The sequence below is a fragment of the Pan paniscus genome, chromosome 2, assembly GCF_029289425.2.
Source record: "Pan paniscus chromosome 2, NHGRI_mPanPan1-v2.0_pri, whole genome shotgun sequence".
Taxonomy (NCBI): domain Eukaryota; kingdom Metazoa; phylum Chordata; class Mammalia; order Primates; family Hominidae; genus Pan; species Pan paniscus.
In genome coordinates this window covers 168,975,037-169,002,551 of record NC_085926.1, presented here as the reverse complement: position 1 = coordinate 169,002,551, position 27,515 = coordinate 168,975,037, and the positions used below count along the sequence as shown (strand labels likewise).

General features: G+C 38.4%; 1 protein-coding gene across 4 annotated transcripts in view; it reads left to right on the top strand.

Moving 5' to 3' along the window:
• TNIK (TRAF2 and NCK interacting kinase) overlaps positions 1 to 27,515 on the top strand; it is a 398,535-nt gene that overhangs the window by 338,598 nt on the left and 32,422 nt on the right. For 2 of the 4 annotated variants that reach the window (XM_003831929.8, XM_003831930.8), the window contains 5 exons: positions 9,614 to 9,777; positions 12,333 to 12,430; positions 13,289 to 13,312; positions 18,867 to 19,051; positions 26,600 to 26,729. In XM_003831929.8, the coding sequence (XP_003831977.1) occupies positions 9,614 to 9,777; positions 12,333 to 12,430; positions 13,289 to 13,312; positions 18,867 to 19,051; positions 26,600 to 26,729 (601 nt within the window). The remainder of the gene's footprint in view (positions 1 to 9,613; positions 9,778 to 12,332; positions 12,431 to 13,288; positions 13,313 to 18,866; positions 19,052 to 26,599; positions 26,730 to 27,515) is intronic. The other 2 variants (XM_003831928.8, XM_003831931.8) reach the window with 1 other exon arrangement.

Below are 27,515 nucleotides of genomic sequence, written 5' to 3'. Positions count from 1 at the left end.
GCATGGTGGCAGGCGCCTGTAGTCCCAGCTACTTGGGAGGCTGAGGCAGGAGAATGGCGTGAACCCAGGAAGCGGAGCTTGCAGTGAGCCGAGATCACACCCCTGCACTCCAGCCTGGGCAACAGAGCAAGACTCCATCTCAAAAAAAAAAAAAAAGAAAAAGAAAAAAGAAAAACAAGGCAGAGCCTAACGGTTAAGCAAAAACGGTCAGTTTTTGCTTCCTGCACTTAGTAGTAATGAACTCCAGTTACTAAGTGCAAGATGTTTTATACTAACTGCAGAATGTTTGATGTTTTTTGATCATTTGGGACACATATGTTTAAATCAGTAAACTATTTAGTACCCTGAAGAGAAGACTCTTGAATTAAAATGATCAGTATGCAACGGTATACCTGTAACTTGAGGACAAAAGTAAAGCTTTTACTATTTTGAATATCCTTCCTTCTCCCCCAAATAACTCTCTATTATGTCACTCTTCCACTGTCTGTATGCACCATACCAAATCCAAAAGAGCCCTATGGAGAACACTTTTTTTTTATATACTTTAAGTTTTAGGGTACATGTGCACAACGTGCAGGTTTGTTACATATGTATACATGTGCCATGTTGGTGTGCTGCACCCACTAACTCATCATTTACATTAGCTATATCTCCTAATGCTATCCCTCCTCCCTCCCCCCAACCCCACAACAGGCCCCGGTATGTGATGTTCCCCTTACTGTGTCCATGTGTTCTCATTGTTCAATTCCCACCTATGAGTGAGAACATGCAGTGTTTGTTTTTTTTGTCCTTGTGATAGTTTGCTGAGAATGATGGTTTCCAGCTTCATCCATGTCCCTACAAAGGAAATGAACTCATCATTTTTTATGGCTGCATAGTATTCCATGGTGTATATGTGCCACATTTTCTTAATCCAGTCTATCATGGTTGGACATTTGGGTTGGTTCCAAGTCTTTGTTATTGTGAATAGTGCCGCAATAAACATACGTGTGCATGTGTCTTTATAGCAGCATGATTTATAATCCTTTGGGTATATACCCAGTAATGGGATGGCTGGGTCAAATGGTATTTCTAGTTCTAGATCCCTGAGGAATCGCCACACTGTCTTCCACAATGGTTGAACTAGTTTACAGTCCCACCAACAGTGTAAAAGTGTTCCTATTTCTCCACATCCTCTCCAGGACCTGTTGTTTCCTGACTTTTTAATGATCGCCATTCACTGGTGTGAGATGGTATCTCATTGTGGTTTTGATTTGCATTTCTCTGATGGCCAGTGATGATGATGCATTTTTTCATGTGTCTTTTGGCTGCATAAATATCTTCTTTTGAGAAGTATCTGTTCATATCCTTTGCCCACTTGTTGATGAGGTTTTTTTTTCTTGTAAATTTGTTTGAGTTCTTTGTAGATTCTGGATATTAGCCCTTTGTCAGATGAGTAGATTGCAAAAATTTTCTCCCATTCTGTTCACTCTGGTTGGCTGTTCACTCTGATGGTAGTTTCTTTTGCTGTGCAGAAGCTCTTTAGTTTAATTAGATCCCATTTGTCAATTTTGGCTTTTGTTGCCATTGCTTTTGGTGTTTTAGACGTGAAGTCCTTGTCCATGCCTATGTCCTGAATGGTATTGCCTAGGTTTTCTTCTAGGGTTTTTATGATTTTAGGTCTAACATGTAAGTCTTTAATCCATCTTGAATTAATTTTTGTATAAGGTGTAAGGAAGGGATCCAGTTTCAGCTTTCTACATATGGCTAGCCAGTTTTCCCAGCACCATTTATTAAATAGGGAATCCTTTCCCCATTGCTTGTTTTTGTCAGGTTTATCAAAGATCAGATAGTTGTAGATATGTGGCATTATTTCTGAGGGCTCTGTTCTGTTCCATTGGTCTATATCTCTGTTTTGGTACCAGTACCATGCTGTTTTGGTTACTGTAGCCTTGTAGTATAGTTTGAAGTCAGGTAGTGTGATGCCTCCAGCTTTGTTCTTTTGGCTTAGGATTGACTTGGCAATGTGAGCTCTTTTTTGGTTCCATATGAACTTTAAAGTAGTTTTTTCCAATTCTGTGAAGAAAGTCATTGGTAGCTTGATGGGGATGGCATTGAATCTATAAATTACCCTGGGCAGTATGGCCATTTTCACGATATTGATTCTTCCTATCCATGAGCATGTAATGCTCTTCCATTTGTTTGTATCCTCTTTTATTTCCTTGAGCAGTGGTTTGTAGTTCTCCTTGAAGAGGTCCTTCACGTCCCTTGTAAGTTGGATTCCTAGGTATTTTATTCTCTTTGAAGCAATTGTGAATGGGAGTTCACTCATGGTTTGTCTCTCTGTCTGTTATTGGTGTATAAGAATGCTTGTGATTTTTGCACATTGATTTTGTATCCTGAGACTTTGCTGAAGTTGCTTATCAGCTTAAGGAGATTTGGGGCTGAGATGATGGGGCTTTCTAGATATACAATCATGTCATCTGCAAACAGGGACAATTTGACTTCCTCTTATCCTAATTTTTTTTTGAGACGGCGTCTTGCTCTGTCACCCAGGCTGGAGTGCAGTGGTGCGATCGTGGCTCACTACAACCTCCACCTCCCAGGTTCAGGCGATTCTCCTGCATCAGCCTCCCAAGTAGCTGGGACTACAGGGGCCCACCACCAAGCCCAGCTAATTTTTTGTATTTTTAGTAGAGACGGGGTTTCACCATGTTAGCCAGGATGATCTCGATCTCCTGACATCGTGATCCACTGGCCTTTGACCTCCCAAAGTGCTGGGATTAGAGACATGAGCCACCGCGCCCGGCCAGAGAACATATTTTTAACTATATACATTATTGAGCAGGTACAGCTATGCAGGCATCAGTTGGTCAAAAAAGTGTTATTGGGCAACGCCTGCAGTTCCCTGCCTTTTGCCTGATTCAGGGCAATTTATTATTTATTTCTGTATTTAATGAACATCTCTGGAGCACACATACACATATGTCTCATATATATGTATATGTCTCATATATATGTGTATTTACTAATTTAAGCAGTGTAACAACTCTGTGAGGTGTTGACTATAATCACCACCATTTTACAGAAGGAGAAACTGAAATTAACATGTGTCCAAGGTGACAAAAGTAGTAAGTGGTAGAGCCAAGATTTGAGCTCTGATAACCTTGCACCAAAGTCTACATTCTTAAGCACCATTCTGTGCTAATTTGTTTAGCATGGGTGCAGCTTGCTTTGCTGCCTCATTTTTTCCCAAGGCAAAAGGGCCCTTGATTTCTTGACTGACACAGCACCATTTTGTCGTCACCTTTCTCACCATGTGCTTTAGTGAGTCTGTTAACAGCTCCTCTTGATCCTATTGTTATTTACCCTTATGTTTCGATATTTACTACCTTTTCAAAGTTGTTGTCTCATGAGACCCATTTATATTGCAAACACTTCCCTTCTGGAGCTAGAACTAGTGTCATCACATGCTTTTTATAGTTCCCTTCCTAGATGGCTAAAGTCTGGGAGATAGCACAGTCACCCTGACCCCATGCAACTGTTCCTTGTCCTTCCTTCTCATGCATATGTAGCTGGGAATTGCTCAGACTGCAATATCAATAGGCAATTCTCACCTGCTATGTAAACTCCTAAATGCCTCATGCTGTGAAGGTAATCAGTTAAGTTCAAATCAAAATTTGGTTGGACCATTTTAAAATACTGTTTTTAAAAATCAGGCACTTTCATACTTAACATTGATGTATGTATTCTTTTTAAAGCAAATTAAAATTTGATCAAACAATTACATTCTGAATAAGAAAAGATTCAAATTAAGTCAGAAATACCCAGTCAAACCCAATGACTAAATGATTAATTTCAAAAAATAATTCTCTGTCCCATTCCAAACCTATTTTCTTATGACTCATTTCTTCTCATTGGCTGTGTCATCAAAGAACAAAGTAAAGTGAAATTTGGCAGTCGGCCAGTTAATTAAAGACTTGGCCCAAATATTTGGGCCACAAAATTACTTTGTAATCCCAATTTTCTGTTTTGACTTTTTATGATTCAAATGAATGGAATAATTGCCACATTTTCACTTTACTGTGAGTTTTATAGACCTAGCAGCATTATCTGCAGGATGGCAAATGTCTGAACTAAAAGTTAGCATTTAAAGAAATCCATTTGGATGTTTTCAGGTTTTTACACATTCGGATCTGAATAGGCTCAGTTAAGATGTGAACAAGGGATAGCTATTATTTCATGGGATTCTTCTGAAATTGATCCTCTTAAGAGCATTCATCTCAGACCCCACAGCCCCAAGGCCAGATCATTTAATACATAATGAAGGAGAGAAAAATGTGAACAGCATGACATTTTCTCAAACTACTCATGTTTTACCAAAAGAAAAGGTAGAAAAGGCATTGTAAAGTTTTCCCTATTTCTATGTGTGGTAATATAGAGACTAAATACTTCTTTCAGTCTCCAGCAGCAAAAATAGCAACCTATTAAGATCAGCACCCACACTGGTTAGCTCTGGTGAGGAGAACTTGTACTAATGAGGCCCTGGTCAGGGATTTAATGCCCATGGGATCCAATTAGCTTCACACAGGATGAGACTCTGAGCCCAGTCAGGATGTAGGCTCATCCCAGCTGCTTCTGCTAATGCCCATGCTCCTTTTTACACAGGACGTCACTGCCCAGGCCTCATCATCTGACTTGGCAGCAGCCTCCTAACTAGTCAGCCTGCCTCTCTCCTGGTCAGTTGTTCATGTGTACCGTGGGAGGTACACATTCTCCTCTAGGCTTTAAAGGCCATGGTTATACAACTCACCCTTTTCTTCTGATCACTCCACTCTCCCAGTGTTTCCTAATACAGATTTGGTACTTGATTTGGCCAGTGTCCTCTCTGCACCCACATGCATCAGGAAAAACAACCCAGCCCTATGTCTGCTCTGACTGTTCCCCAGCCTTCCTGCTACAACACCCAGTCAAGTTCTTGCTCCTTCATAACACTGCCATCAACCATACCAGTCTGCACTAATTGTTCCCCAAACTCCAACAATACTTAGTCTCTTTCATACACAACATACAGTTTTGCCATGCTCCCTATTGTCCCCTCTGCATAAGTCTCATCTCCATGATTATGTTGTAACTTGACTGTATGCCCCGTGGCTTGTGCTTCTCCTCCATCCCTAATCCTGGTCCAGTAAGTTTCACAAAGTTGGTGCTTAACACAAAGGTTTTGGCTAAATAATCAAAGGAGTGCTACATTAGAACAAGTAGCTCTATCCTGCTACCACACCACAACCACCAGGGAAGAAAACTCAGAGCATTTATCACCAGCTACCCTCCTCTCAAGAGATTTTTTATTTTTTTGTAATACAAAGAATACTACATTACCGTTCCACAAAATGAGAGCAACTCCAAGAAACCTTAACATGCTCATCATTCTTAAATCTGTAATACAGTTGGTGAGCAGTACATTTTTTAGAGCAAATATTTTTGGAATTATTTAATTATGCATAATAATTTTTGACCACTATTGTTTAATAAAACAGGGCAGTGTGGAAGAATTCGCTATTTGGGAATTAAAAGAGATTGTTTATTTTAAAAAATGAAAAATTTGAAATGTAGATTATTTCAGAGCTATTACACATTTATCATTTTAGACATTTTCTAAATGAAGGGTATTTCCAGTATGGATCCAAATCTATTTTAGTCAATTTGATATAAACAATTGTCATAAAAATAGTTACTTCACAAAGGAATGCCATTATTGGAAGTTTTTCTTAAGTTTACCAATGATCACTCTGCAACTGATTTTACTGTTAAGTTGACTTAGCAACCCTTTTACCACAAAAGTTTCAAAGATAATATGATTAGGGTCTACATTTATATGATCATATTAATGAATCATGAGAACATATTTATTTTTACATATGTTTTTCACTGCATTTTTCCACAGTCATGGTCTATTTCTACTCAATCAAATGTTTTTGACAGATACATTACCACAAAGCAAGATTCTTGAGTTTTCAGAAAGAAATTAGTTGGTTTAATTGCTGCTTATAAAGTTGCCATTGTGACTGGGTTACTGGTAGACTAAACTAAAAGTATCTCAAAGGAAGGGGTCATATCCAAATTTATGGGAGAAACATCTAACATCCAACACAGTACAGAGTGCCTGATACATACTTGGTACTCTTAAACTGGGCAGAGCAAAGTTAAAGCATAAAATTACATTTTAATATAATATCTCATGGCATTAAAATCATAGCTGTATGATAACTGTTAACAAAGTCTGTTTGGGGAACTGAAGATGTTAGGAACAGAGAGGAAGCTGACATCAGATGTTTCTCTTCTCAGCATCTGGAAGGCGATAGATTTGAGCTCTGAGTTTCAGGTCTCCCTAAATTATCCATGCCCAGCATTGTGTAAATCTAACAGAAAAAAAAAAAAAAGCCTATGAGTTATAAATTTCAAAGAAAGAGCTTTATAGAAACCTTGAGAATGCTGCTTTTTTTTTTTTTTTTAACAAAATCATAAAATCCTCAGCAGCTGCCTCCCACCACCACTGCTTAGATGTCTCCTGTTTGGGTACAGCTCCCCTGATGGCCAAAATTGGCCTAGGTGGTCCTGCCTCATGCTTCCATATGGCTCTGTGCTCAATGCAGGCAAAGCATGTTGAAATGGGCTGTGTATATCCAGCTAAGCTCACAGAGGGCACAGGCTGTGTCCTGTTCATTATCATATCTCAAATGCTTGACCCAGTGCCTGGTATAGAATAACTGAGTGAATGAATACTGCTTTTTTGGTGGGAATAAATATATGAAGACAAATACAGTAATATATATATATATATTTTTTTTTAATGGGAGTAGTAGCCTACCAACAAATTTGGTCTTGAATTTGCTTTTTTTTTTTTTTTTTTGAGACAGAGTCTCGCTCTGTCTCCCAGGCTAGAGTGCAGTAGCGCGATCTCTGCTCACTGCAAGCTCTGCCTCCTGGATTCACGCCATTCTCCTGCCTCAGCCTCTCAACTAGCTGGGAATACAGGCACCTGCCACCATGCCCAGCTAATTTTTTTGTATTTTTAGTAGAGATGGGGTTTCACTGTGTTAGCCAGGATGGTCTCAATCTCCTGACCTCGTGATCTGCCTGCCTTGGCCTCCCAAAGTGATGGGATTACAGGCGTGAGCCACCGTGCCCGGCCGAATTAGCATTTTATAATAATTATCCAAAAACCGTCTACCCGTCGGTAATAGCCTAAGCATATAAAGACTTCCTGCAAGAAGATAATTAAAAAAATACAAAGACTCCACAAGCTACATGAACAAAGGATTTAATTAAGCAATTCACAGAAGAGAAATTACAAATGGCAAACAAATATGAATAAAAATTCTTCTACCTCAGTAGTCACTTTTTAAAACTGTACCTAAATAATGAGATACAATTTAGTATAAAACCTTGTATAGAGTGAAATGGACCATCACATTTACTTCAGTGAAAATCTGTCATACCTTTATACACTCATACATATGCACACACACATGCACACACCCCAAACTTAGGCCTTTTCACCCAAGAATTCTAATCTCAGGAAATAGAAATGTGATTGGCTATTTGTGTACAGGGAGATTATTGTTTCACTGTTATGTGTCACAGCAATGTATTGGAAGCACCTTAATATTTAACAGCAGAGAAATGGTCAAGGTAACTCATCTATATAATAGACAATTAATGAAGCTATTACACAGCATAAGAATATGCTCACAATGCAGTTAAGGGAAAAAAGCAAGATGCAAAACTGAATATACACTATGCTTCCATATATAAAAAGGAAAAAAAAAACTGAATATGCAGTATGCTTCTATAGATACAAAAGAAAAAAACCCAGCAACTCTCATTCTATTCTTTGTTTCTGTGAGTTTGATGTTTGTAGATTCCACGCATAAGTGAGATCATGTACAATAGTAAAATATAGTTGAATATCTCCTGGTGCAGAGATTATGTGTGTTGCTTCCTTATTTTTTCCCTTTTAATATTTTTCAAGACTTTTTACAATGAGCACAGAAAAAAATGTTTGTAAGAAAGCTTTCTTTGAAGATTCACCATCCAGAGCTAGTATTTTCAATGTGATGAACAAGAGTTCATCCTGTACACATCCAGTAGCTGGTCAGGAACTCTACAGAAGAAGGCATGACTGTCATCTTCTGTTGACCCCTTCCTCTCAAGGTCTTATAAGTGCTCTTTTTACTTCCTTGCACTGGGGACGGGACTATGCTTGTGTCTACCAATGGCAAGATCTTGTCCCCCCTAGCTTTACTGAGGTATGATTGACAAATAAAAAGTATATCTATTTACAGTGTATAACATGATGTTTTGATATATGTATACACTGTGAAATGATTACTAAAAGCAAGTTAATCAATATATCCATCACCTCACATAGTTATCATTTTTTTCTGATGACATTTAAGATCTACTATCTTTGCAATTTTCAAGTATACCTCATTATGATCTGTAGTCACCATGGTGTACAGTAGATTTCCAAAAGTTACTCATGCTGTCCAAGTGAAACTGTAACCTTTGACTAACATCTTCCCATTCTCTCTCCTTCCTAGATCCCCTGGCAACTATCATTCTACTCTCTGTTTCTATGAGTTCGGTATTTGTAGAGTCCACATATAAGTGAGATCATGTAGTATTTGTCTTTTTGAGAGAGAGATATATCACATTTTCTTTATCCATTCATTCTTTAGTGGACACTTAGGTTGATTCCATATTGTGGCTACTGTGAATAGTGCTGCACTGAGCATGGGAGTACAGCTACCTCTTCAATGTACTGATTTCATTTCCTTTGGATATATACCCAGAAGTGGAATCTCTGGATCCTATGATAATTCTATTTTTAGTCTTTTGCGGAACCTTCATACTGTTTTCCGTACTGGCTGTACTATTTTACATTCTCACCAACAGGGTACAAGGGTTCCCTCTTCTCTGCATCCTCACCAACACTCATTATCTTTTGTCTTTTGAAAACAGCCATTCTAATAGGTATGAGGTCATATCTCATTGTGGTTTGGTGGGGTTTTTAAATTTGTGTTTTTATTTTTTGAGACATGGTCTCACTCTGGACCCAGGCTGGAGTGCAGTGGCGTGATCATGGCTCACTGAAGCCTTGACCTCCTGGGGTCAAGTGACCCTCCCACCTCAGCCTCTCATGTAAGTGGGAGGACAGGCACATGCCACTATGCCCAGCTAATTTTTTGTAGAGATGGGATCTCACTATGTTGCCCAGGCTGGTCTTGAACTCCTGGCTTCAAGTGATCCGCCCACCTCAGCCTTCCAAAGTGCTGGGGTTATAGGTGACAGCCACTGTGCCTGGCTCATTGTGGTTTTAATTTGCATTTCCCTGATGATTAGTGATGCTGAGCATTTTTTTCATATTCCTATTGGCTATTTGCATGTCTCCTTTTAAGAAATGTCTATTCAGGTCCTTTCCCCATTTTTAATTGGGCTATTCGTTTTCTTGCTATTGAGCTGTTTTGAGTTCCTTACATATTTTGGGTATTAAACCTTATCAGATATGTGATCTGCAAAACGGGCAAGGTCTGGAGAGGGTAACCAGTGTGCTCTGTCACTCACACAGCAACCCTGATCTCCGGAGAACTGAGCCCATCTTGGAGAGCCCCTTGCAGAGGACCAGCAGTGGCAGTTCCTCCAGCTCCAGCACCCCTAGCTCCCAGCCCAGCTCCCAAGGAGGCTCCCAGCCTGGATCACAAGCAGGATCCAGTGAACGCACCAGAGTTCGAGGTAAAACTTTCTCTTACCTTTACCTGGCAATACTGCCTGGGAGGAAAGCTGTGGACAGGGAAAAAGGTTAGTTACTTCCTGACTCTAGTCCAGGCATGGCCACCACTGTGTGATCCTGAAGAGCCTGTCAACTGCTCTCAACCCCAGTCTCCTCGGGAGTGGGCCACTGTCCCTAATTGTGTGTATGCCATCAGTATGGACAAAATCCTTTCTAATCTCAGATACCAGTGTTTTCCAGGGAGATCACCAAATATCAGTCTTATTTGAAAATACAGTCACTTACCAGTCACCTGAATTTCTGTTTCTGTTTGATTGCCGGTTTTCAGAGTTTCATGTACCCACAAATGTCCTGAACGCATTGCACCAATTGTCCTGTTTAGTATTCTGAACATAGTTCATATACACAGTTCAGAATACCATGTATTTCTCAAAATGAAATTCAATAAAGACTAATGTAGAATACACTTGAAGGAAGGAATAAAATCTTTGACTTAAAAAGCATATTTAGGCCGAGCGTGGTGGCTCACGCCTGTAATCCCAGCACTTAGGGAGGCCAAGGCAGGCAGATCACCTAAGGTCGGGAGTTCCAAGACCAGCCTGACTAACATGGAGAAACCCCATCTCTACTAAAAATACAAAAAATTAGCCTGGCGTGGTGGTGTATGCCTGTAATCCCAGCTACTCAGGAGGCTGAGGCAGGAGAATCGCTTGAACCCAGGAGGCGGAGGTTGCGGTGAGCCAAGATCACGCCATTGCACTCTAGCCTTGGCAACAAGAATGAAACTCCATCAAAAAAAAAAAAAAAATTGTTGACTCCTCTGGTTATTCCTATTAGGTAAAAATTAGCCTCTCTAAATATTTAATTCAAATTATTCATCATTGTTTAGTTTCCAGTAATGGGGAGGCCTATGAAAAACATTATTATTTCCAGGTGATGATACATAATAATACATTGTTTCTAGCTAGTTAAAATTCACTCCTTCTGAATCAACTTCTTCAGAAGATAATTTTGCTTCTAAGTGATGAAGACCAGTACTTTAATTGCAATTTGACAAATATTAACATACTTATAAGTTTCTCTGTCTGATGAAAGCCTCATGAGAACCTTCAGTTCTTTTTTCTTTCTTAGACTCTTTATTACATACCACCTCCTAATACCCTTAGTTTATCTCCTAATACCCTTTCAGGGTTTTAAATAAATCACTCTATTTCCATTTTAAAAAGCTTGATATCTAACATGTGATTGATGTTCACGTCTCTGGATTGGGATATGGACTAGCCAACAGCTGCCTCTATATGCATTCTTCTGATTAGTGGCACATCTCAGAAGTATCTACTGTATGTCTTTGTTGCCTTGATCGAAATATAAATTTCCTTAATTTAGAAAACTACCAGATGTAGTGGCTTACGCCTGTAGTCCTAGGTACCTGGAAGGCCGAGGTAGAAGAATTGCTTAAGCTCAGGAGTTCAAGGCTGCAGTGAGCTATGATGGCCCCACTGCGCTCCAGCCTAGGTGACAGAGCCCCATCTCTAAAACACCTAAAGAAAGAAAACAGCCATTCTGTTACCTTTTTTCTATTTATAGGCAACTTCATATTCTTAGAGCAAATATTTAAATAAACCAAACTTAAACGCATACCATTTTAATTCTCTGATCTGGTTCAGGCTTACTTTTTATTTCCTTCAGCCCCTTGTTCTTCTGGATTAAAAGGGCTGTTGTATCCCTGGTATGTCCCTGTCCAAGAAAGACTACTTTTTAAAAAATAAAAACCACCTCTCCTACCCTAAATTGCATCTTCTCTATCTGTAAGCTCATAGACCGCAAAGATGCTATTCACTCTGCAGCTGTCAGGGTCCCCTTGACCTTGCTCTGTACCTCCAGCCTAGGGCCCTTCTCCTATAACAACCCCCTTCTTGCCCTCACCTCATTCTTTTATTTTTAAAGGGCTGAGACCACTCCCATCTCCAATTAAAAACCATTCCACCAAATAAAATAAATTTTTTTTCCCTCACAAAATTTCAACAAAATAACCTATCCTGACTGGACAAATGATAAAAGAAGAAAACAAGCATAGAACCTTAGAGGCTCATTTAGCATAATGACTGAGAATAGGACTTTCAGAAATCAGAACTCCAGCTCTGTCTATAATTTCAGTGTGACCTCCGGACAGTTGTGTCATCTTTGTAAATCTGTGTTCTGTAAAATAGGAGAATAGTGCCGTATCATTGGGTTGGAGTGAGGATTAAATGAGATAATTGACATGGAAAGCATTTAGCACTATGCCTGACACATAAGAAGTGCTCTAGTGGTGATAGTACTTGCTACATTTCTTTTTTTTTTTTAATTGTTACTAGTGATTTCCAGGTCACAAGCCTAAATGTGTTTGCCTGAACATTATATTTTTCATGGATGTTTCTTGAGGATTTGCCCAAGTGAATGACGTGTCCACTGAGTAATCTCAACGTGATAACACATCACAGATAATTCATTCAGAACTTGAGCCAGCACTTTTTGATGGCCATCTCTTTCTTGGTCCTCTGTTTTTTTCCTCTAGCCAACAGTAAGTCAGAAGGATCACCCGTGCTCCCCCATGAGCCTGCCAAGGTGAAACCAGAAGAATCCAGGGACATTACCCGGCCCAGTCGACCAGCTGTGAGTGCTTTTCTCTCCAAGAGTTTTGAACTCTTAATTTACCAGAGAACCCACAGGATTAAGTAGTTGGGGATACACTCATGATGCAAACAAAAATTGTTGAGATTAGTAAGAACGGATGCTAGAAACATCCCGAAGAAAGTCATACCTGATTAGGAAAGAACCGAAGAGATCTTGGATTGACTCCTCTGCCTTTGGCTATTTGCTGATCATTAGCAGTCCTTTAACTATAAAACAGGAAGAGAAACAACTCCTATCATTCCATAATTTCTACTCAGCAACTTTGGCAAAAAGATGATGAAAGTAGCAGTTAAAGAGACTTGGGTACTTTCTATGAACTTCTCTAATCTCTTCTACTCTTTCCCCATATTATTTTCCACATGAATTAATATTACAGTTTTTCTGCTATTTTTCATGCCTCCAGGACTATATTTCCTGGACCAAACTTTTTAAGCAGGGTCCAACAGGCGTCGTAACAACTTAGCATCCAGCTTCACTGCTGTAACATGATAGACCCCCAGGTAGCCTTAAAGAGGAGTACGGAGGCTAAAATTTGAAAGTTGAAAATTAATTTGGGATGAATTACTATCCATTTTTTCTATTTAAATCTCTTGAGAATCTTTTCTGTGAAATGAACGTGAAGCTTTTTGGTTTACTCTTTTTTAACATCTTAAAGTAACGACGTATATCGAGAGTAATAATGAAGGGATTTGCATCATTCTGGATTGACATTCTCTTCGCCCTTTTGTATTTATCAGTTGCGTACTAACAATTCCAATTTTGTGTCTAATCTGCTGCCTTTCTGCTGGCTTTTCCTCCTTCTGTGGATTCTTCTGGATTGGGTTCCTCTCATTTCAGAGCTATAAAAAAGCTATAGATGAGGTTAGTATTACCTTTTCTTGGTCATGCTTTCACAAAATGTAAATATTAAACTTATTTCCTAATGTTGACATTCAGAAAGGTGGCCAATGGGAGCAAGCAGCTGGGAGGAGATTTGTAGCAATCTGCTGGGAGGAGTGCCCCTTCAAATGGAAGCCAACTTTAAGACCCTCAAACCTACCCATATAGCTTCAGAGACCTTCCTTCTAAGCTAAAATGTCACTTTTCCAATGTTCCAGTCTGGCTAATGACAAGTATTCATGCTTTATTCATGGCAGTTTCTCCTTCCAGTATCTTCCAATAGCAAACCTGTACTTGCCAGCCTTGCTAGGGAATGGCTCTCAGCAGTTTTACTAACAAGAAAAGAGACATCATTCTAGGACACTCCAAATTTAGAGTGTGTGATTTGTGAACAAGGAGTTAGTAGGTATTGTTAGATTAATTTTGTGGGACATTAACAACAGCATCAGAAGCAACATCAGCTTTAGTTAATGAATCCTGGAAAGTTAAGTGACTTTATTTCCTTGTCTGTGGAGACGTTTTCCATTAGAAAAATATATGGCTTTGTCAGTTGTAGGTAGCTTGCTAAGAAGGATGACTGCCTTACTGCTATTTGTCAGACCTGCATGAATACAGCAGAGTAGAATTTGTTTTTTTAAGATCCAGGCCTTGCAAAGAGTCCTAAATGCATGGAATCTAAAGACTACCATCATGGCTTTAAAGCTGTAGCTCTGCTGAGCACTACTTTTGTGAAATTTAATGGAAAAAGCACTGGCTTTGAGGTCAGCAAGCTGCATTCAAATCTTGGCTCCCCCAATAAATAACCGGCTGAGACTAGTCTCATAACCTCACTGGGCCAGAGTTTCCTCATCCGTAAAATGAGAATAAAAACACCTCCCCATCCCACTTACAAGATTGTTTAGGATCATTTAAGGTAATGTGTGTGAAAGCATTTTATGTGTAACATGCTGCAGAAAGCCAAGGGTTTGATTAAGGTTTGGGCCAGAGGCATGGAGCTATTTTGGCAGGTAGGAGAAGCATGTTTCCATGCATCTGGTCTTCACCGAAGAGCCTCACTTTTTCAGACTTATGGCCACCTCACCACCCAGAGTGACGAGACAGTTATGATCATAGTTGAAGGATTGTTGCTTATAAAAGAATGAGACTCCGCATGTTTGCAGTGTGTGGATGGCATTTATAGAAAGGGAAGAGGAGAGTGTGTTTTTAATTGCTCTGTGCCATGGCCTTGCTTGCCCCTCTCTCTCATAATAGTGAGAAGGGCAGGGATTATCACAACTTTTGTCAGTTTTCTCCCAGAACAGGTAAAGAAAGACAGTGAAGTTCTGGTGCTACAGTTGCCAATAAAATGGCTGTGCATGTGCACAACTCAAGAGGAATTACATGAGTTCAGAAATTGGCTTGGAGGGGCCGTCATTAAGGAAAAGGCTCTCACAGATTTCATCTGATTAACCCAGAATATTTTAGGCTTTGAAAAATTGCTCTACTTTTTTTTGGTGTACTGCACCACACTGGACAGAGATGAGAGGGGGCAATGGAGGTATACGTAATTACAAATAATTGAGGGGGTGTGAGCTGCATACTAAAATCTCTGGAGCCATGTATGGTTGGAAAAGCCCTCCAGGTGACTATCCTGATCTCTTGAGTATCACTGATCCAAACCACTAAAATAAAGTGGTTCTACCTCACCCAGTGGCTCTCAACCAGGGCTGATTCCTCCACTCCTCTTCCCTTAGGAGACATTTGGCAAAATCTGGAGACAGTTTTGGTTGTCACCACTTCAGAGTAGGAGGCAGTGGTGCTGGCATCTTGTGGATAGAGCAGAGGGGTGCTGCTGCCAAACATCCCATGGTGCACAGAGAACTCCCTACAATAAAGAATTATCTGGCCCAAAATGTCAACAGTGCCATAACTGAGAAACTTTGAACTACACCTTTCTCCCTTCTCCATTCATAGGTTTTGGTAGGGCTTCCCTCTCAACGACTGTTTTTGCAATTTAGATAACTGGGATTGAAAAGAAAAACCTGCAAATCACTTTTGAAATATTGTTGCTTGTTGTTGCTAATGATTTAACTTTTTATAAAAATTAATTTGGGGGAGTGTACATTAATTTGACATTGCTTTCTAATGGAATATGAGATTTTGCAGCATAGTCTATTTAATATAGTCTTTGAAAATAAATGGGTTTTCTCTGTTGGCACAATTAAATATGTGACACAAAGATTATACACATAAGAAAACACTGTTTTTACCGCTGTTTTTTTATTAGTATGTGGGCATCAAAAATTTCAAAGCACATCAATTTAGATTGGATGGAAGGTGAACAATAACTAGGGGTTCAACCCCCTTTTCCCTCAGATGAGGATATTGAAACTAAGTGGCTTGCCCAATGTCATATCTTTAGAGTTCCTAAAAAGAAAATAGTTTAATACAAAGAGAAAAAAAAAAGCTAAAAATTTTTAAACAATAGTTCAAAAATTGAACTAATATTTGAATAAACTATATTGTTTCTAAAAAGGGACCTAAAAGAGCGCCTTTTTAGTCAAGATGTGCATAATAGTTAACCTTTGTTGAATGAAAAATTATATCTGGTTGATTCTAAAAACTGTTAAAGAAGCCTCGTAGCTATCTTCACATTTACTCTGTAGTCAAAAAATCTTACCATCTTGCCATATTTCTTTTTTAGCTATATATTCTCAAATATTTTCATGCTAAATAGCACTTATTTTGTTTTTTAAATACTTTTTAGCTCCAGGCTTGAGACAGCCAAGTAATAAATTACCAAGAAGGCTCATTATATGGAGAAAATTTGTATTGTCAGAGAATAAAATATATGAAAATAGAATTGAACCCAATGGTGTTAATATTAGATTGTGTTTATTTCCTATAACTTTGCTATTATAAATTTTTCAATACTGGATGGATAAGAAACAAAACTTCAGCTAAACACATAGGTTCTTAGCAATGGAAGATTAATTTTCTTTGACTACAGGTATTACTTTGGAATTATTCATTATTTTTACCTTTTCATAGGGATTCTCGTATATGTCTCGCCTCCAAACTGTTAACAATTAAACTTAAAGGAAATTTTCAATTATTTCTAATGTTTCAGGGCAGAGAGCTTTTTAGTAACACAGAAGCAAAAAATTCTAATTAAAAGCAAAATTATTAAGCAGTTCAGAACTTTAAAGGGTTTCTAAATACAATGTTTAGAAAAATGTAGGTCATTTTAACAAGTGAAAGTTTTTTTAAATCAGTAGCCTGTGGACTAAATATTTCTAAAATAATTTTGATTTTTTAGAATTTCTTTTGTCTCGTTTTGAAATGTCAGAGAAAAGGAAAATAAACCTCTGGGGAAAATGTATCATTAATTAAAATAAACCATAGCCAAGAGTATTATATTTTACTCAGAATTATTAACAATAGAGATAAACTCTTTTAAACCATATTCTCTCTTTAAATTATATAAAATGTAATTCTTAATAACAAGTAACATTTTAAATGCTAGCTATATTCTTTGATGAGACTTAACACAGTCCTAATATATAGATGTCAGAATACAAAATAAATTTATCTAATTTTTCATTATTTCACTGGTTTGGAGGATGATAATATCCTTTTCTTTCATAGCCTTAACAAATATCTAGACTTTATTTTCCCATAGTACTCAAGAATAGCATACCCTTCACTTTCTTCTTCATTTGATAAAGATAAGCATTGACAATTGCCAGGAGGAAATAAGAAGTAAAAGTTGAAATTCAGATATTAGCTTTTCCTATTTTGGCTAATTGCCAAAGAAACCAGAAATTTGCATAACATTATACCTATGTTATGGTTTTCCTCTTCTTTTTATAATATACATTACATTTAAACAGAGTTGGCCTTCTAAATACAATTCTATTTTCACTTTCACAGATGGAGCAAATGCATTCACCGAGATTGAGGCATGTGCAAATGTGCATGTGTGCAAAAGCCCTAGCCAAGTGTGTTTGTTTTTGTATGTAATGCAAAGGTTGAATTTTTAGCAGCTTCCATATTTTAAGGGTTTCAAATCGGGTGTCATCAAGACAAATTTAAAAGTCATTTTGCTTTCCCTTTGATTTCTATGAAATTAGAAAGAAATGACCCTTCAGTTAACACTATGAATTGCCTAAATTTCTAGACCACGTAAAACACCTAAAGTGTTTCCTTTCCTAGTGTGAACCAAAACAGTAATGCCTGACATACAGGTGGCAGTAGAGAAACAATGTTTTGTTGTATTCTCAAAATAAAATTATAATTTAACTATACACATTTATCACAGCTTTTCTTTTAACCGATTAGGATAGATTATCCAATGTCATCACCCAGGTTGCTCTAATCCTACATCAGGTGAATTGGATGCATACATTTTTGGATTGAAATAAAGAGAGAATATGGCCATAGAAAACTGTGGGATTTAGTATTTTTCAATGAGTTTCTTTCTCCCTAATCCCGTCTCTCACTGAATGCTCTGATTCCCACATGGGTCACTAATATAGGGAGAAATGGTAAGACTGATGTCAAATTGCTTTTTCCTCATTTGCATGCTGTGTGCCATGGGCAGTTTAACCCATGCAAATTAGAGCGGCCATGCTTTTGCAGAACTGCTTCCCTCTGCATTGCTCTGAAAGCATGTAAAATAAAAGGTAGTCGGATATTCAGCACACTGCCTGCAGTATGCCTGGTGATTAAATACCACATCATCACATCCATAAGGCTAAAGGTTTCATCATACTCATGGAAAACTCAAAATTATCTCTTCCTTTTGGTATTTGCACATTCATTTTAGTGTTCTTCACCAGGATTTCTGCCAGATGACTGGAATTTAAAACAAAAGAAAATGAAACACCTATCATTTTGGAAGAGAACTCTTTTTGTTGTTGTTGTTCCTCTTGATTAATTCAGTTCTGTGGCTGTAAATTTCAGTGGCGCTAGACTTTAGGATGGGCCATGATTTGATGTGGTACCTCTATTCTCCAGGGAATGATGACACACCAAATGAGTCATTGTAGTAGCTGGAACCTTGGGAATTGCTCTGTTCTATGACTGACTGATGCTAAATTTTGGTACAGTAGCAATCATAAGAGGGGAAAAGCCATCACTGTGGCTTGGGCAGGAGTCCCAGAATACTGGGGTACAATTTCTAATCCCATCTATTTTCCCATTAACTCTGGGGGTGACCAGCTTCACCTTTCCAAAATAAAATGAGAACCCAATGTTTGTATATATGTGTATACACACAATGTACATACACATATGTACACATATATATTCAGAACTGAACAGTCTCAGTCTAGCTATTGGTTTTGAACAAAGTTTAAATTGATTTCATCTTTCTTTTCTAGCTTCTACACGCTACAAACATCATTTTCTTAGTTCCATGCAGTAACTATGTTTGTCACAGTTCTATATAGAGCTTTTTTTTTTCTTGTTGCTTAAGCTGGAGCACTGACTTGCTGAGAGATGTAGCTTTGGTCGTATCTACCATTCATATGCTGAACAAATTTTTCTTTCATAGGATCTGACGGCATTAGCCAAAGAACTAAGAGAACTCCGGATTGAAGAAACAAACCGCCCAATGAAGAAGGTGACTGATTACTCCTCCTCCAGTGAGGAGTCAGAAAGTAGCGAGGAAGAGGAGGAAGATGGAGAGAGCGAGACCCATGATGGGACAGTGGCTGTCAGCGACATACCCAGACTGATGTAAGAGAACTACTTTTAAAATGTAGACCAGGAGGGGACTAGGTTTCCAAAATAAAAGGACAAAAAAATATGAGTTAAATGTAAGATTGTATATGGGTCTGTGGCAAGATAAATTAACTTTCGGGACTTGGGTTTTTGTTGGAGCATAGTTCTATAATTATCTCTATCTATGGACACAATCACTTAGAATATGTAGCATTTTTGGACTGCATACACTTTACCTATCCATTGCCAATGGATTGACTGTCCTTTTGGCGACTCTTTCTTGTTCTTTTCATCTTAAGGGCAAACAATATCGACAACCAGACCATTCATACGTGCCTTCCCCTCTAAAACTGAAACACTGAAATCATGGGCAATGACATTTAGGGATTAAAATTAACAACATAAAACATGTATTTCATTACCACCACTGCCACCAACAAGCAAGGAGAAATGCACAAGCCAGCATGGCCAGCATGCGTTACCATCCCAGCAAAAGAATCAGGACTCAGATAATCATGCAGAGAAAGTTCCAAAATATACCCCGTTATGATTTTCTACTTTATTCCCTTCATGGCTTCTTTTTCTGGATCCATTTTTCTGTAGTCTGTGTCTTTGCCACATACTTTCTGTCAGTCTCTTTGCAGTTCTCTTTTTATGTATTTACATGTATATTTATATGTACCTATATTTTCTTTAGTAATTGTAGCCTTTTTCTTTCTTTTTTTTTTTTCAAGGTGAGGAGGAAGCTCATTTTTTTTTTTTCTTTTTGGAGTGGATCCCGTGAAAGAACCTGCCCTTATCCCCTGTTGCTTCCCCAGTTCCTCCACCTAGTAAGCACAAGGTGTTTGTGCCCTGGTCTGCTACAACTTTGATAGAATGAGATGCTAATTTTTCCATCTTCACACTTCAATCACCTCTATTTCTTTGGCTCAGCTACTAGCATTGATTATCAGTTCACACTCACTCTATATAAAAAAGAAGCCATTTCAGGCCACAAATTATTGTCCAATTCAGCAGGGACTGGAGAGGCAGGGCTGGCCAGTCTAAAGGGAATGTCATCCACTGATTAACATCATTACATACAAGCAATTCTAAGAGGCAAATCTAATTAACGTAGCTGAAAAATCCATACTGGTTATGTTGCTGTTGATGACCCAGTTGCTGACAGCTCTAAATATGCTAAAATATGACATTTTGAAACAAATTGCATTAAATTGCCTTTTTAAAAGTAAATAAAATTGTTCTAGAGGCAAAAATCACTAATCCAGAATATTTCTGCAAAACATGCTGGCCCTTTTAGTTTTTGTCTTGACTCAGAATTGCTTAATTCTTCTGACAGATGTTTTGAGCTCCTTTTAAGCACTGAGCATGCAAGCATCAGGATGAGAGAAGATTATGAAATTAAAAGGTTGCTAAAACTCTCACTATGTGATAGCCCTGCTGAAGGCTTTAAGAGATCTGATAAGTTCGTACTTGGATTTTGTCTTCCAAAAGTTTATATGCTAGTTGGAGAATGACAAAATTACACATGGAAAACTGCAGGCTAATATAAACATTTGGAGGAACAACCAAAGATGTTCATTAGCATTTGGGTTTTAGGTCCCCTATCATATTTTGCAAGGCTATTAATGGTGTTCACCCTCCTACCCTTAAAGGCAAATCTAGGACTTACTCCCCACTGTAGAAACACCCACCTTTCTAAAATTTCCTGAATAGACCACGCTTCACTTCTGTCTGGCATTTCCTGTTCCTTTAGAAATCACCTACTCACAGCCCCGCCTGCATAGGTAGAGCCTGCCCCCTCTTCTGTGCTACCGCTGTATGTTGTGTGTATTCCTGCATCTTCATGTAGTGCCTTGAATCAGGATTGTTTATTAGGTCTTTGTCTCCTTTTCTGGACTATGATATCTTTCAGGGTAAGGGTTATGCCTTACTCATCTCTCTTGCTCTTAACATGTTCCATGGTGTCTGGAATACAGTGGGTCTTCAGTGACTCTAATTTACATTTAATTGCACTGAATTTGAAATTGCAAGTTCTGACTTTGAAGAAGAGTTTATAGCCAATTCTATACAAATAACTAACTGTCAGCAAGATTTAAAAAAAAAAAAAAATCCTGAGGTAATATTAGAATCCCAAGCAGGGGGAAGAGTTGAAGTAAAGACACAGAAAGTTGACTTTGGTGGGAATGTATGGTGTATGGGGTGGAGGGGAGTCTGGACTAGTGAAATCAGACCAAGAAGTGTGCTCTTTATATGTAGCCATTGGAAACCATTGAACGTATCTTGAGTTCAGTGTTATATTTGAGGGAGATTATTTCAGCAAGACGATTTGAAAAGGGAACAGACTGGAGACTGGTAAAGCAATTCAGAGGCTCTATTACTATAATCTGCATAAGAAATAATGAACTGAGGCTATCATGGAATGCTGATGGTGGAGGCAAGACTTGACATGGTTCTTAAGGGATTGGTAAATTTTAGATAGATGGAAAGGATTGTTTAAGAACATTTAAAATATGTGATTATATATGTGAGAAAATAAGGGTATGAAGGGTACAAATGTATGTGTGTATGTTTACTTCAATTTGTAAATATATGTATTTTTATATTGCATATAAAATATATATAGTCTGTTCTACAATGTGATGGTTGCATGCCTGAGAAATTCATACTATTAAAAGTTCATTATAAAACAATATTTAGGAATTGAGTATTTGGGGGCCAGAGTGCCTTTTATATACATTCTTATTACCTTTATTTTCTTTTGTTAAGGTAAACCTCTATATTTTGTGCCATATATTTTTAAAGCAGAAAACAAAAATATATTGTAGCTCAGTTCCCACCATGAAGTAAACACAGAGAAGCTTCTCAGAAATGGAGCACCAGCCATTTTGACAAACAGCTGTGGTTTCTGATGTTTAAAACCATAGCTTTTTTCTATGCACTGTGCTGGTTTTGCATTTATTTTATAAGATATAACTTATGAGAGTGCACTTAACTAAGTTTGTATTCCCCAACTAACCAATTGCAGTATTTCCCAATTCCTCATGCATAGAAAAATAACGAGTGGAGGGAAATACACCAAAATTATAAAAGTGATTACCTCTGGGTAATATAATTATGGGAGATTTTTATTTTATGTATATCCCCAATTATATGATGCACATGTACTACTTTATAATCAGGAAAAAAATAAAAGCTTCATAGAATAAAAATAATGGAAGGAAAGGCATTTAATTTGATTTGCATCACATCAAGCAAGCCAAAGAGGCAACCTTAGGTATTAGTGTCTTCCCTCAAATACCAGCAAATGCTCCAGAAGGGAAGATTTCTCCACTGTAAAATGACTCTTTTATTTCTCCTTTTTTCTATGCTGTACCCTTTGGAAGGAAGCCACTATGCACAGCCCACACTTGAGGAGTGGGGAATCATGCATTCCCTCCTGTAGGGTAGAATAGCTACATAATTTATTTAGAATTCTTCTGCACAGATTTGTCTCCTCTATTTATTTATTAATTTATTCCATCATTTATATCAGTATAGATTCATGGATATAATCTTTATTTTGTTGCTCAAATTTTCCAGTTTTGACCTTGGGAGCTCTTTCAGTTAGCTCCTGTGCCTCTTTGACTGACATGCCTCCACCTCCCCTTGCTTGTTTGTAAATTCCCATTCCAACAGTCAGAAACCTGGCTTCTGCCATCAACTACTGTATTAGTCCATTTTCATACTGCTATGAAGAAATACCTGAGAGTGTATAAAGTTATAAAGAAAAAGAGGTTTAATGGACTCACAGTTCCACATGGCTAGGGGGGCCTCACAATCATGGTGGAAGGTGAATGAGGAGCAAAGGAACATCTTACATGGCGGCAGGCAAGAGAGCATGTGCAGGGGAACTGCCCTTTATAAAACCAGCAGATATCCTGAGATTTATTCACTATCACAAGAACAGCACAGGAAAAACCCACCTCCATGATTCAATTACCTCCCACCAGGTCACTCCCATGTCGTGGGATTATGGAAGTTACAATTCAAGATGAGATTTGGGTAGGGACACAGCCACACCATATCAACCACCCATTTACTTAATTGTGCATATCCAGTATTTTTGTATAGTAGTATCAAATTTGTTAACCTGTAACCTCATGGGAAACAGCTTTGTCAACTAGAATGTACACTGTTTATGCACAGTTCCTCTTGCCTTTAGTATTACAGACTCCACTCATTTCCAAGGTTACTTAGATCAATGCCTTTTTGCCGCATTTCTCCTCACTTAAGTTGTTCATACATTTGTAATATGGTGAGATTCTCTTATCACAGTTTTTAACATTCTTTCCTGGGAGCTTCTGATCTCCTCAATGATTTTTTAAAATTTGTGTACATTAAGTTTAACTCTTTTTCCTGTAAAGTTCTATGATATATCTGAATAGATTTTTTGTTATTCTATGATAACCACCCAATTATAAGAAAATTATTTTGGCACATCCTAGTGAACCCAACTTCATAAAATTGTAAAACTTAACATTGATTGCTCAAAATATTTTAAATATGCAAATAATATCCTGATAGTCAATTACTTATCAATTCACAGAAGAGCTATATTTTTACAATAAATCTGAATGAAATCTCTGTTAGACATTAAACAAAGCCCTTGACCCAAGATCTTCAGCGATTTAATAAACATGTATTATGTGCTACCTGCATTCCAGGCACCATGCTTGGCACTGAAAATACCAACATTAATGAGATCTGATCATTGCAGGACTGTGTATTGAATGCAGTGGTAGAGATGCACAAAGGGCAATGTGGAGGCAGAGTGAAGAGCCACCTAAACCATTCCAGTGAGGCTGGGATGGGTTTGGAGGTACCTGAAGTATAGCTTAAAGAATGAGTTAGCCAGAGGGAGGCAGAGAATAGAAAAGAATCTTCCAGGTAAAGAGGGCAGGCTAAAGTCACCAGGGATTTTCTAGCATAATGTGCATAGGAAACTTTTATAAGTTAAATGCTGGTAGAGTTAGAAGTTGGGGCAGGATTTTGTTAAAAAAAATTAGGTTAGTGAGACAGGCAAGAACTAGATAATGGAGAGCTTGTAAGCCACAGTAAGGAGCTTCAAGTTTATCCTGTGGTTGATGGGGGAGCTACTGAAGATTGAAAGTAGAAGAGTGATTCGGACTTGGTCAGATTTGTGTTTTGGAGGGCTCACTTTCACAGCTGTGAGGAGTGGATATGAGGGGGAAAGGACTGAAGATGGGGTGGCCACCAAGAAAACTGTTATTCAGGTAACAGAGGAAGCAGGTCTGACTAGGACAGGAGAACTTGATTGTACAAGCATCAGCCTGGTAGATGCCACCAGGCCAACTGAGCCCCTGACAATAGCAAAGAATCACTGTCTGATAAATAAGAAAAGTGGCTGCCCTCATGGAAGACTCTTGATAAGTACTTCATTGATTTATTGGCTTTATATCATTTTGTCCCAAACAAGTACTTAAGGCACAAAGGAAGAAAGAAGAGCAAGAAAAAGAAAATGGAAGATACACACAAGATAAACAAATGAGTGAAGAAATGATATTTTGAAAACTGATTTACCAATCTATCAAAATGCCAGGAATTCCATTTTTTTTTCCATGTCTCTGAACACTATTAAAAGCTCCTTTCTAGGAATGAAATGTTGAAAATGAAAATGCCTCTTTGGAATTTCTTCCCAAACACATCAGTTCTAGCCCATATTTAGATTCATTCAATCCACTGCTCCAGTTTAGTAATTGCAATGGAAGCTTCTTACTATACATTTTCTCGTCTGGACTCCCCCTGTCATCTTTTCACCTGTCTGTTTTGGATAAAAATCCTTGAAGTATGTCTTTCTCTGCCCCAGAGACATCATAAATCTGGTGTATTTCTTGTTTCTTAGATGGAAGTTTCCAGTAATTCTTTGGACTTTCATAAGATCCAAGAGGCCAGAGATATTTTTAAATATATAAGAAACAATGAAAATAAAAGAAAAAAATGATTAAAGTTGCAATTAATATGCCTAGAGAGAAATAAGCCTTGATAACTTTCCTATTTTTAGAAAACCCACTTTAAAAGAGAGGCAGATGCTAAAATAGGAGAACAACAAGTATCGCATTAACAACCAAAATCCTTCTTCCAGAAGCCATGTTGTACCAACCTCAACCTGTGGTGTGTGGTTCTCAATTCCCCTGAGCTCCTAAACCAGAGAAATTCTGTGTCATGCAAATGAGGCACTCCTGATAGAGTGAAGCTCACTATGAGCAGTCAGTCATCACTTTTTGAGCCCTGGCACTGTGCTCTGTGCTACAGGACACAGGAAACATCAGTCTGTGTTCTCAAGGAGTATGCTGAGATCCTGTTACCTTCTCTCATTATACTGTAAACATGATAGCAAGAAAAGAACTGAAAATAAATATACCACCATGCAGGATGATTACAGAGGCTGAGTGTTGTTTAAGTTAAACCTCCTAGTTTATGGATGCCCCAATAAGCCAGAATGTTCTTAGTAGATATTTCTTCTTTATAGAAGCATAAAGCCCATGGATCTAATAATCATTTTTTGCATTCCTAGTATGTGACAACTCTAGGCTGGGTACTGGGTAATAATAATGAACAAAGAGACAAGGACTCTGCCATCACAAGCAATGAGAGGGAAGGAGAAAGGGAGAATTCAAAAGATAAGATAATTGCAAATTGTGATGAGAACTATTAAGGAAAAAGGGTGAAGAGAAAAGAAGAGGGGCTGTTGGGACAAGACATAGGTGATAAGAGCAGACTTCTCACAGAAAGCATCATGTAGGATGAATGAGAGGGAACCAACCAAGGCCAGAGTGGAAAGAACTTTCCAGGCAGAGGGAACAGCATGTGTAAAAGCAGGTCAGGTTGTCTGCTGCCCAAAGAAGGAGGGCAGGGGTCAGGGGAGATCATGCAGAGCCTGGTGACTCCTGGTGCCAACTTCAGTGTTTTTTCCAGGTAAAGCCAAACGCTTGCTCAGTCTGGCTACTGGGCAGAGAATAGGTCAAGAGGGGATGCTGCAAAAGTAGGGCCAGTCCAGACATCAACACACATTAAAATTAATATGAGATTGGCAGGGCGCGGTGGCTCACGCCTATAATCCCAGCACTTCGGGAGGCCAAGACGGGCAGATCACGAGGTCAGGGGATCGAGACCATCCTGGCTAACACGTTGAAACCCCATCTCTACTAAAAATACAAAAAAAATTAGCTGGGCGTGGTGGCGGACACCTGCAGTCCCAGCTACTCGAGAGGCTGAGGCAGGAGAATGGCGTGAACCTAGGAGGCAGAGCTTGCAGTGAGTCGAGATCGCGCCACTGCACTCCAGCCTGGGCGACAAAGCGAGACTCCTTCTCAAAGAAAAAAAAAAAAATTAATATGAGATGTACTTAAGACCACTGACATGTACACTTAAAATTGGTACAATGGTAAATTTTATGTTATTAATATGTATATTTTACCATAACAAAAATAATGAATATGGACAGGAAACAGATATTTCCTAAAGATACACTGCCATGAATGTTGTTCCTTCTCATCTCAGACCAACAGGAGCTCCAGGCAGCAATGAGCAGTACAATGTGGGAATGGTGGGGACGCATGGGCTGGAGACCTCTCACGCGGACAGTTTCAGCGGCAGTATTTCAAGAGAAGGAACCTTGATGATTAGAGAGGTAAGTTGGTATAAAAACTGTGTAGAGGAAATGCCATTCCTTAAGTGGTTTTTACATTAAAGCTTTCACAGAGAATGCCTACGGCATGTATTTTAAGTATGGGGAATTCTTGGGGGAGGGAGGACCTGTGCTTCTAAATAGTTGAGTGATTTTAATTGTCTGCTGCCTTCTTTCCTGTATTCTTCTAAGCTCTGGCAGTGTGACTTAATTATATTAGTCCAAATTCTTCAGCAGGAGCTATGCAAATCAGAATATAGAATTTGGGCCTGAGGATATAAAATTGCAAACTCAGATGTTTCCTACAACAGGAAAACAGAAATGAATGGTCTCTCTGAATAGCATCACTGGCCTTGTTATGTCTCTTCTCCCCATGGTTTTATCTTTGTGGATTTCGTATAAAAAATGCTCAATAGTTCCAAGAAATGATGATATCATCTTATCTTGTTAAATTAACACTAAAACAACCATTAAGTTATTTTATTGAAAGAACAAAGAAATAGGCAGATCTACTTTTAAAATGTACCTTGGAACTTTGGTTGAATTTTTTTTTAAACTCTAGGAACATCATTTCATTTGGGGGGTGGCACATGTTCCCTTTCATCTGTCCTTCTGACATGCAGTAACTCCCCACTGTGTCCATGCTAACCAGAAAGACCCTGACAAATTGAAATCCGTCTTTTCCTCTTTTTCACTTCATCATCACCATGCAAGTTTGAGTGCAGATATTTACTTGGAAGGAAAGAAATGGCTGAGAACATTGGGCAAATGTTACCTGACCTCTCCCTG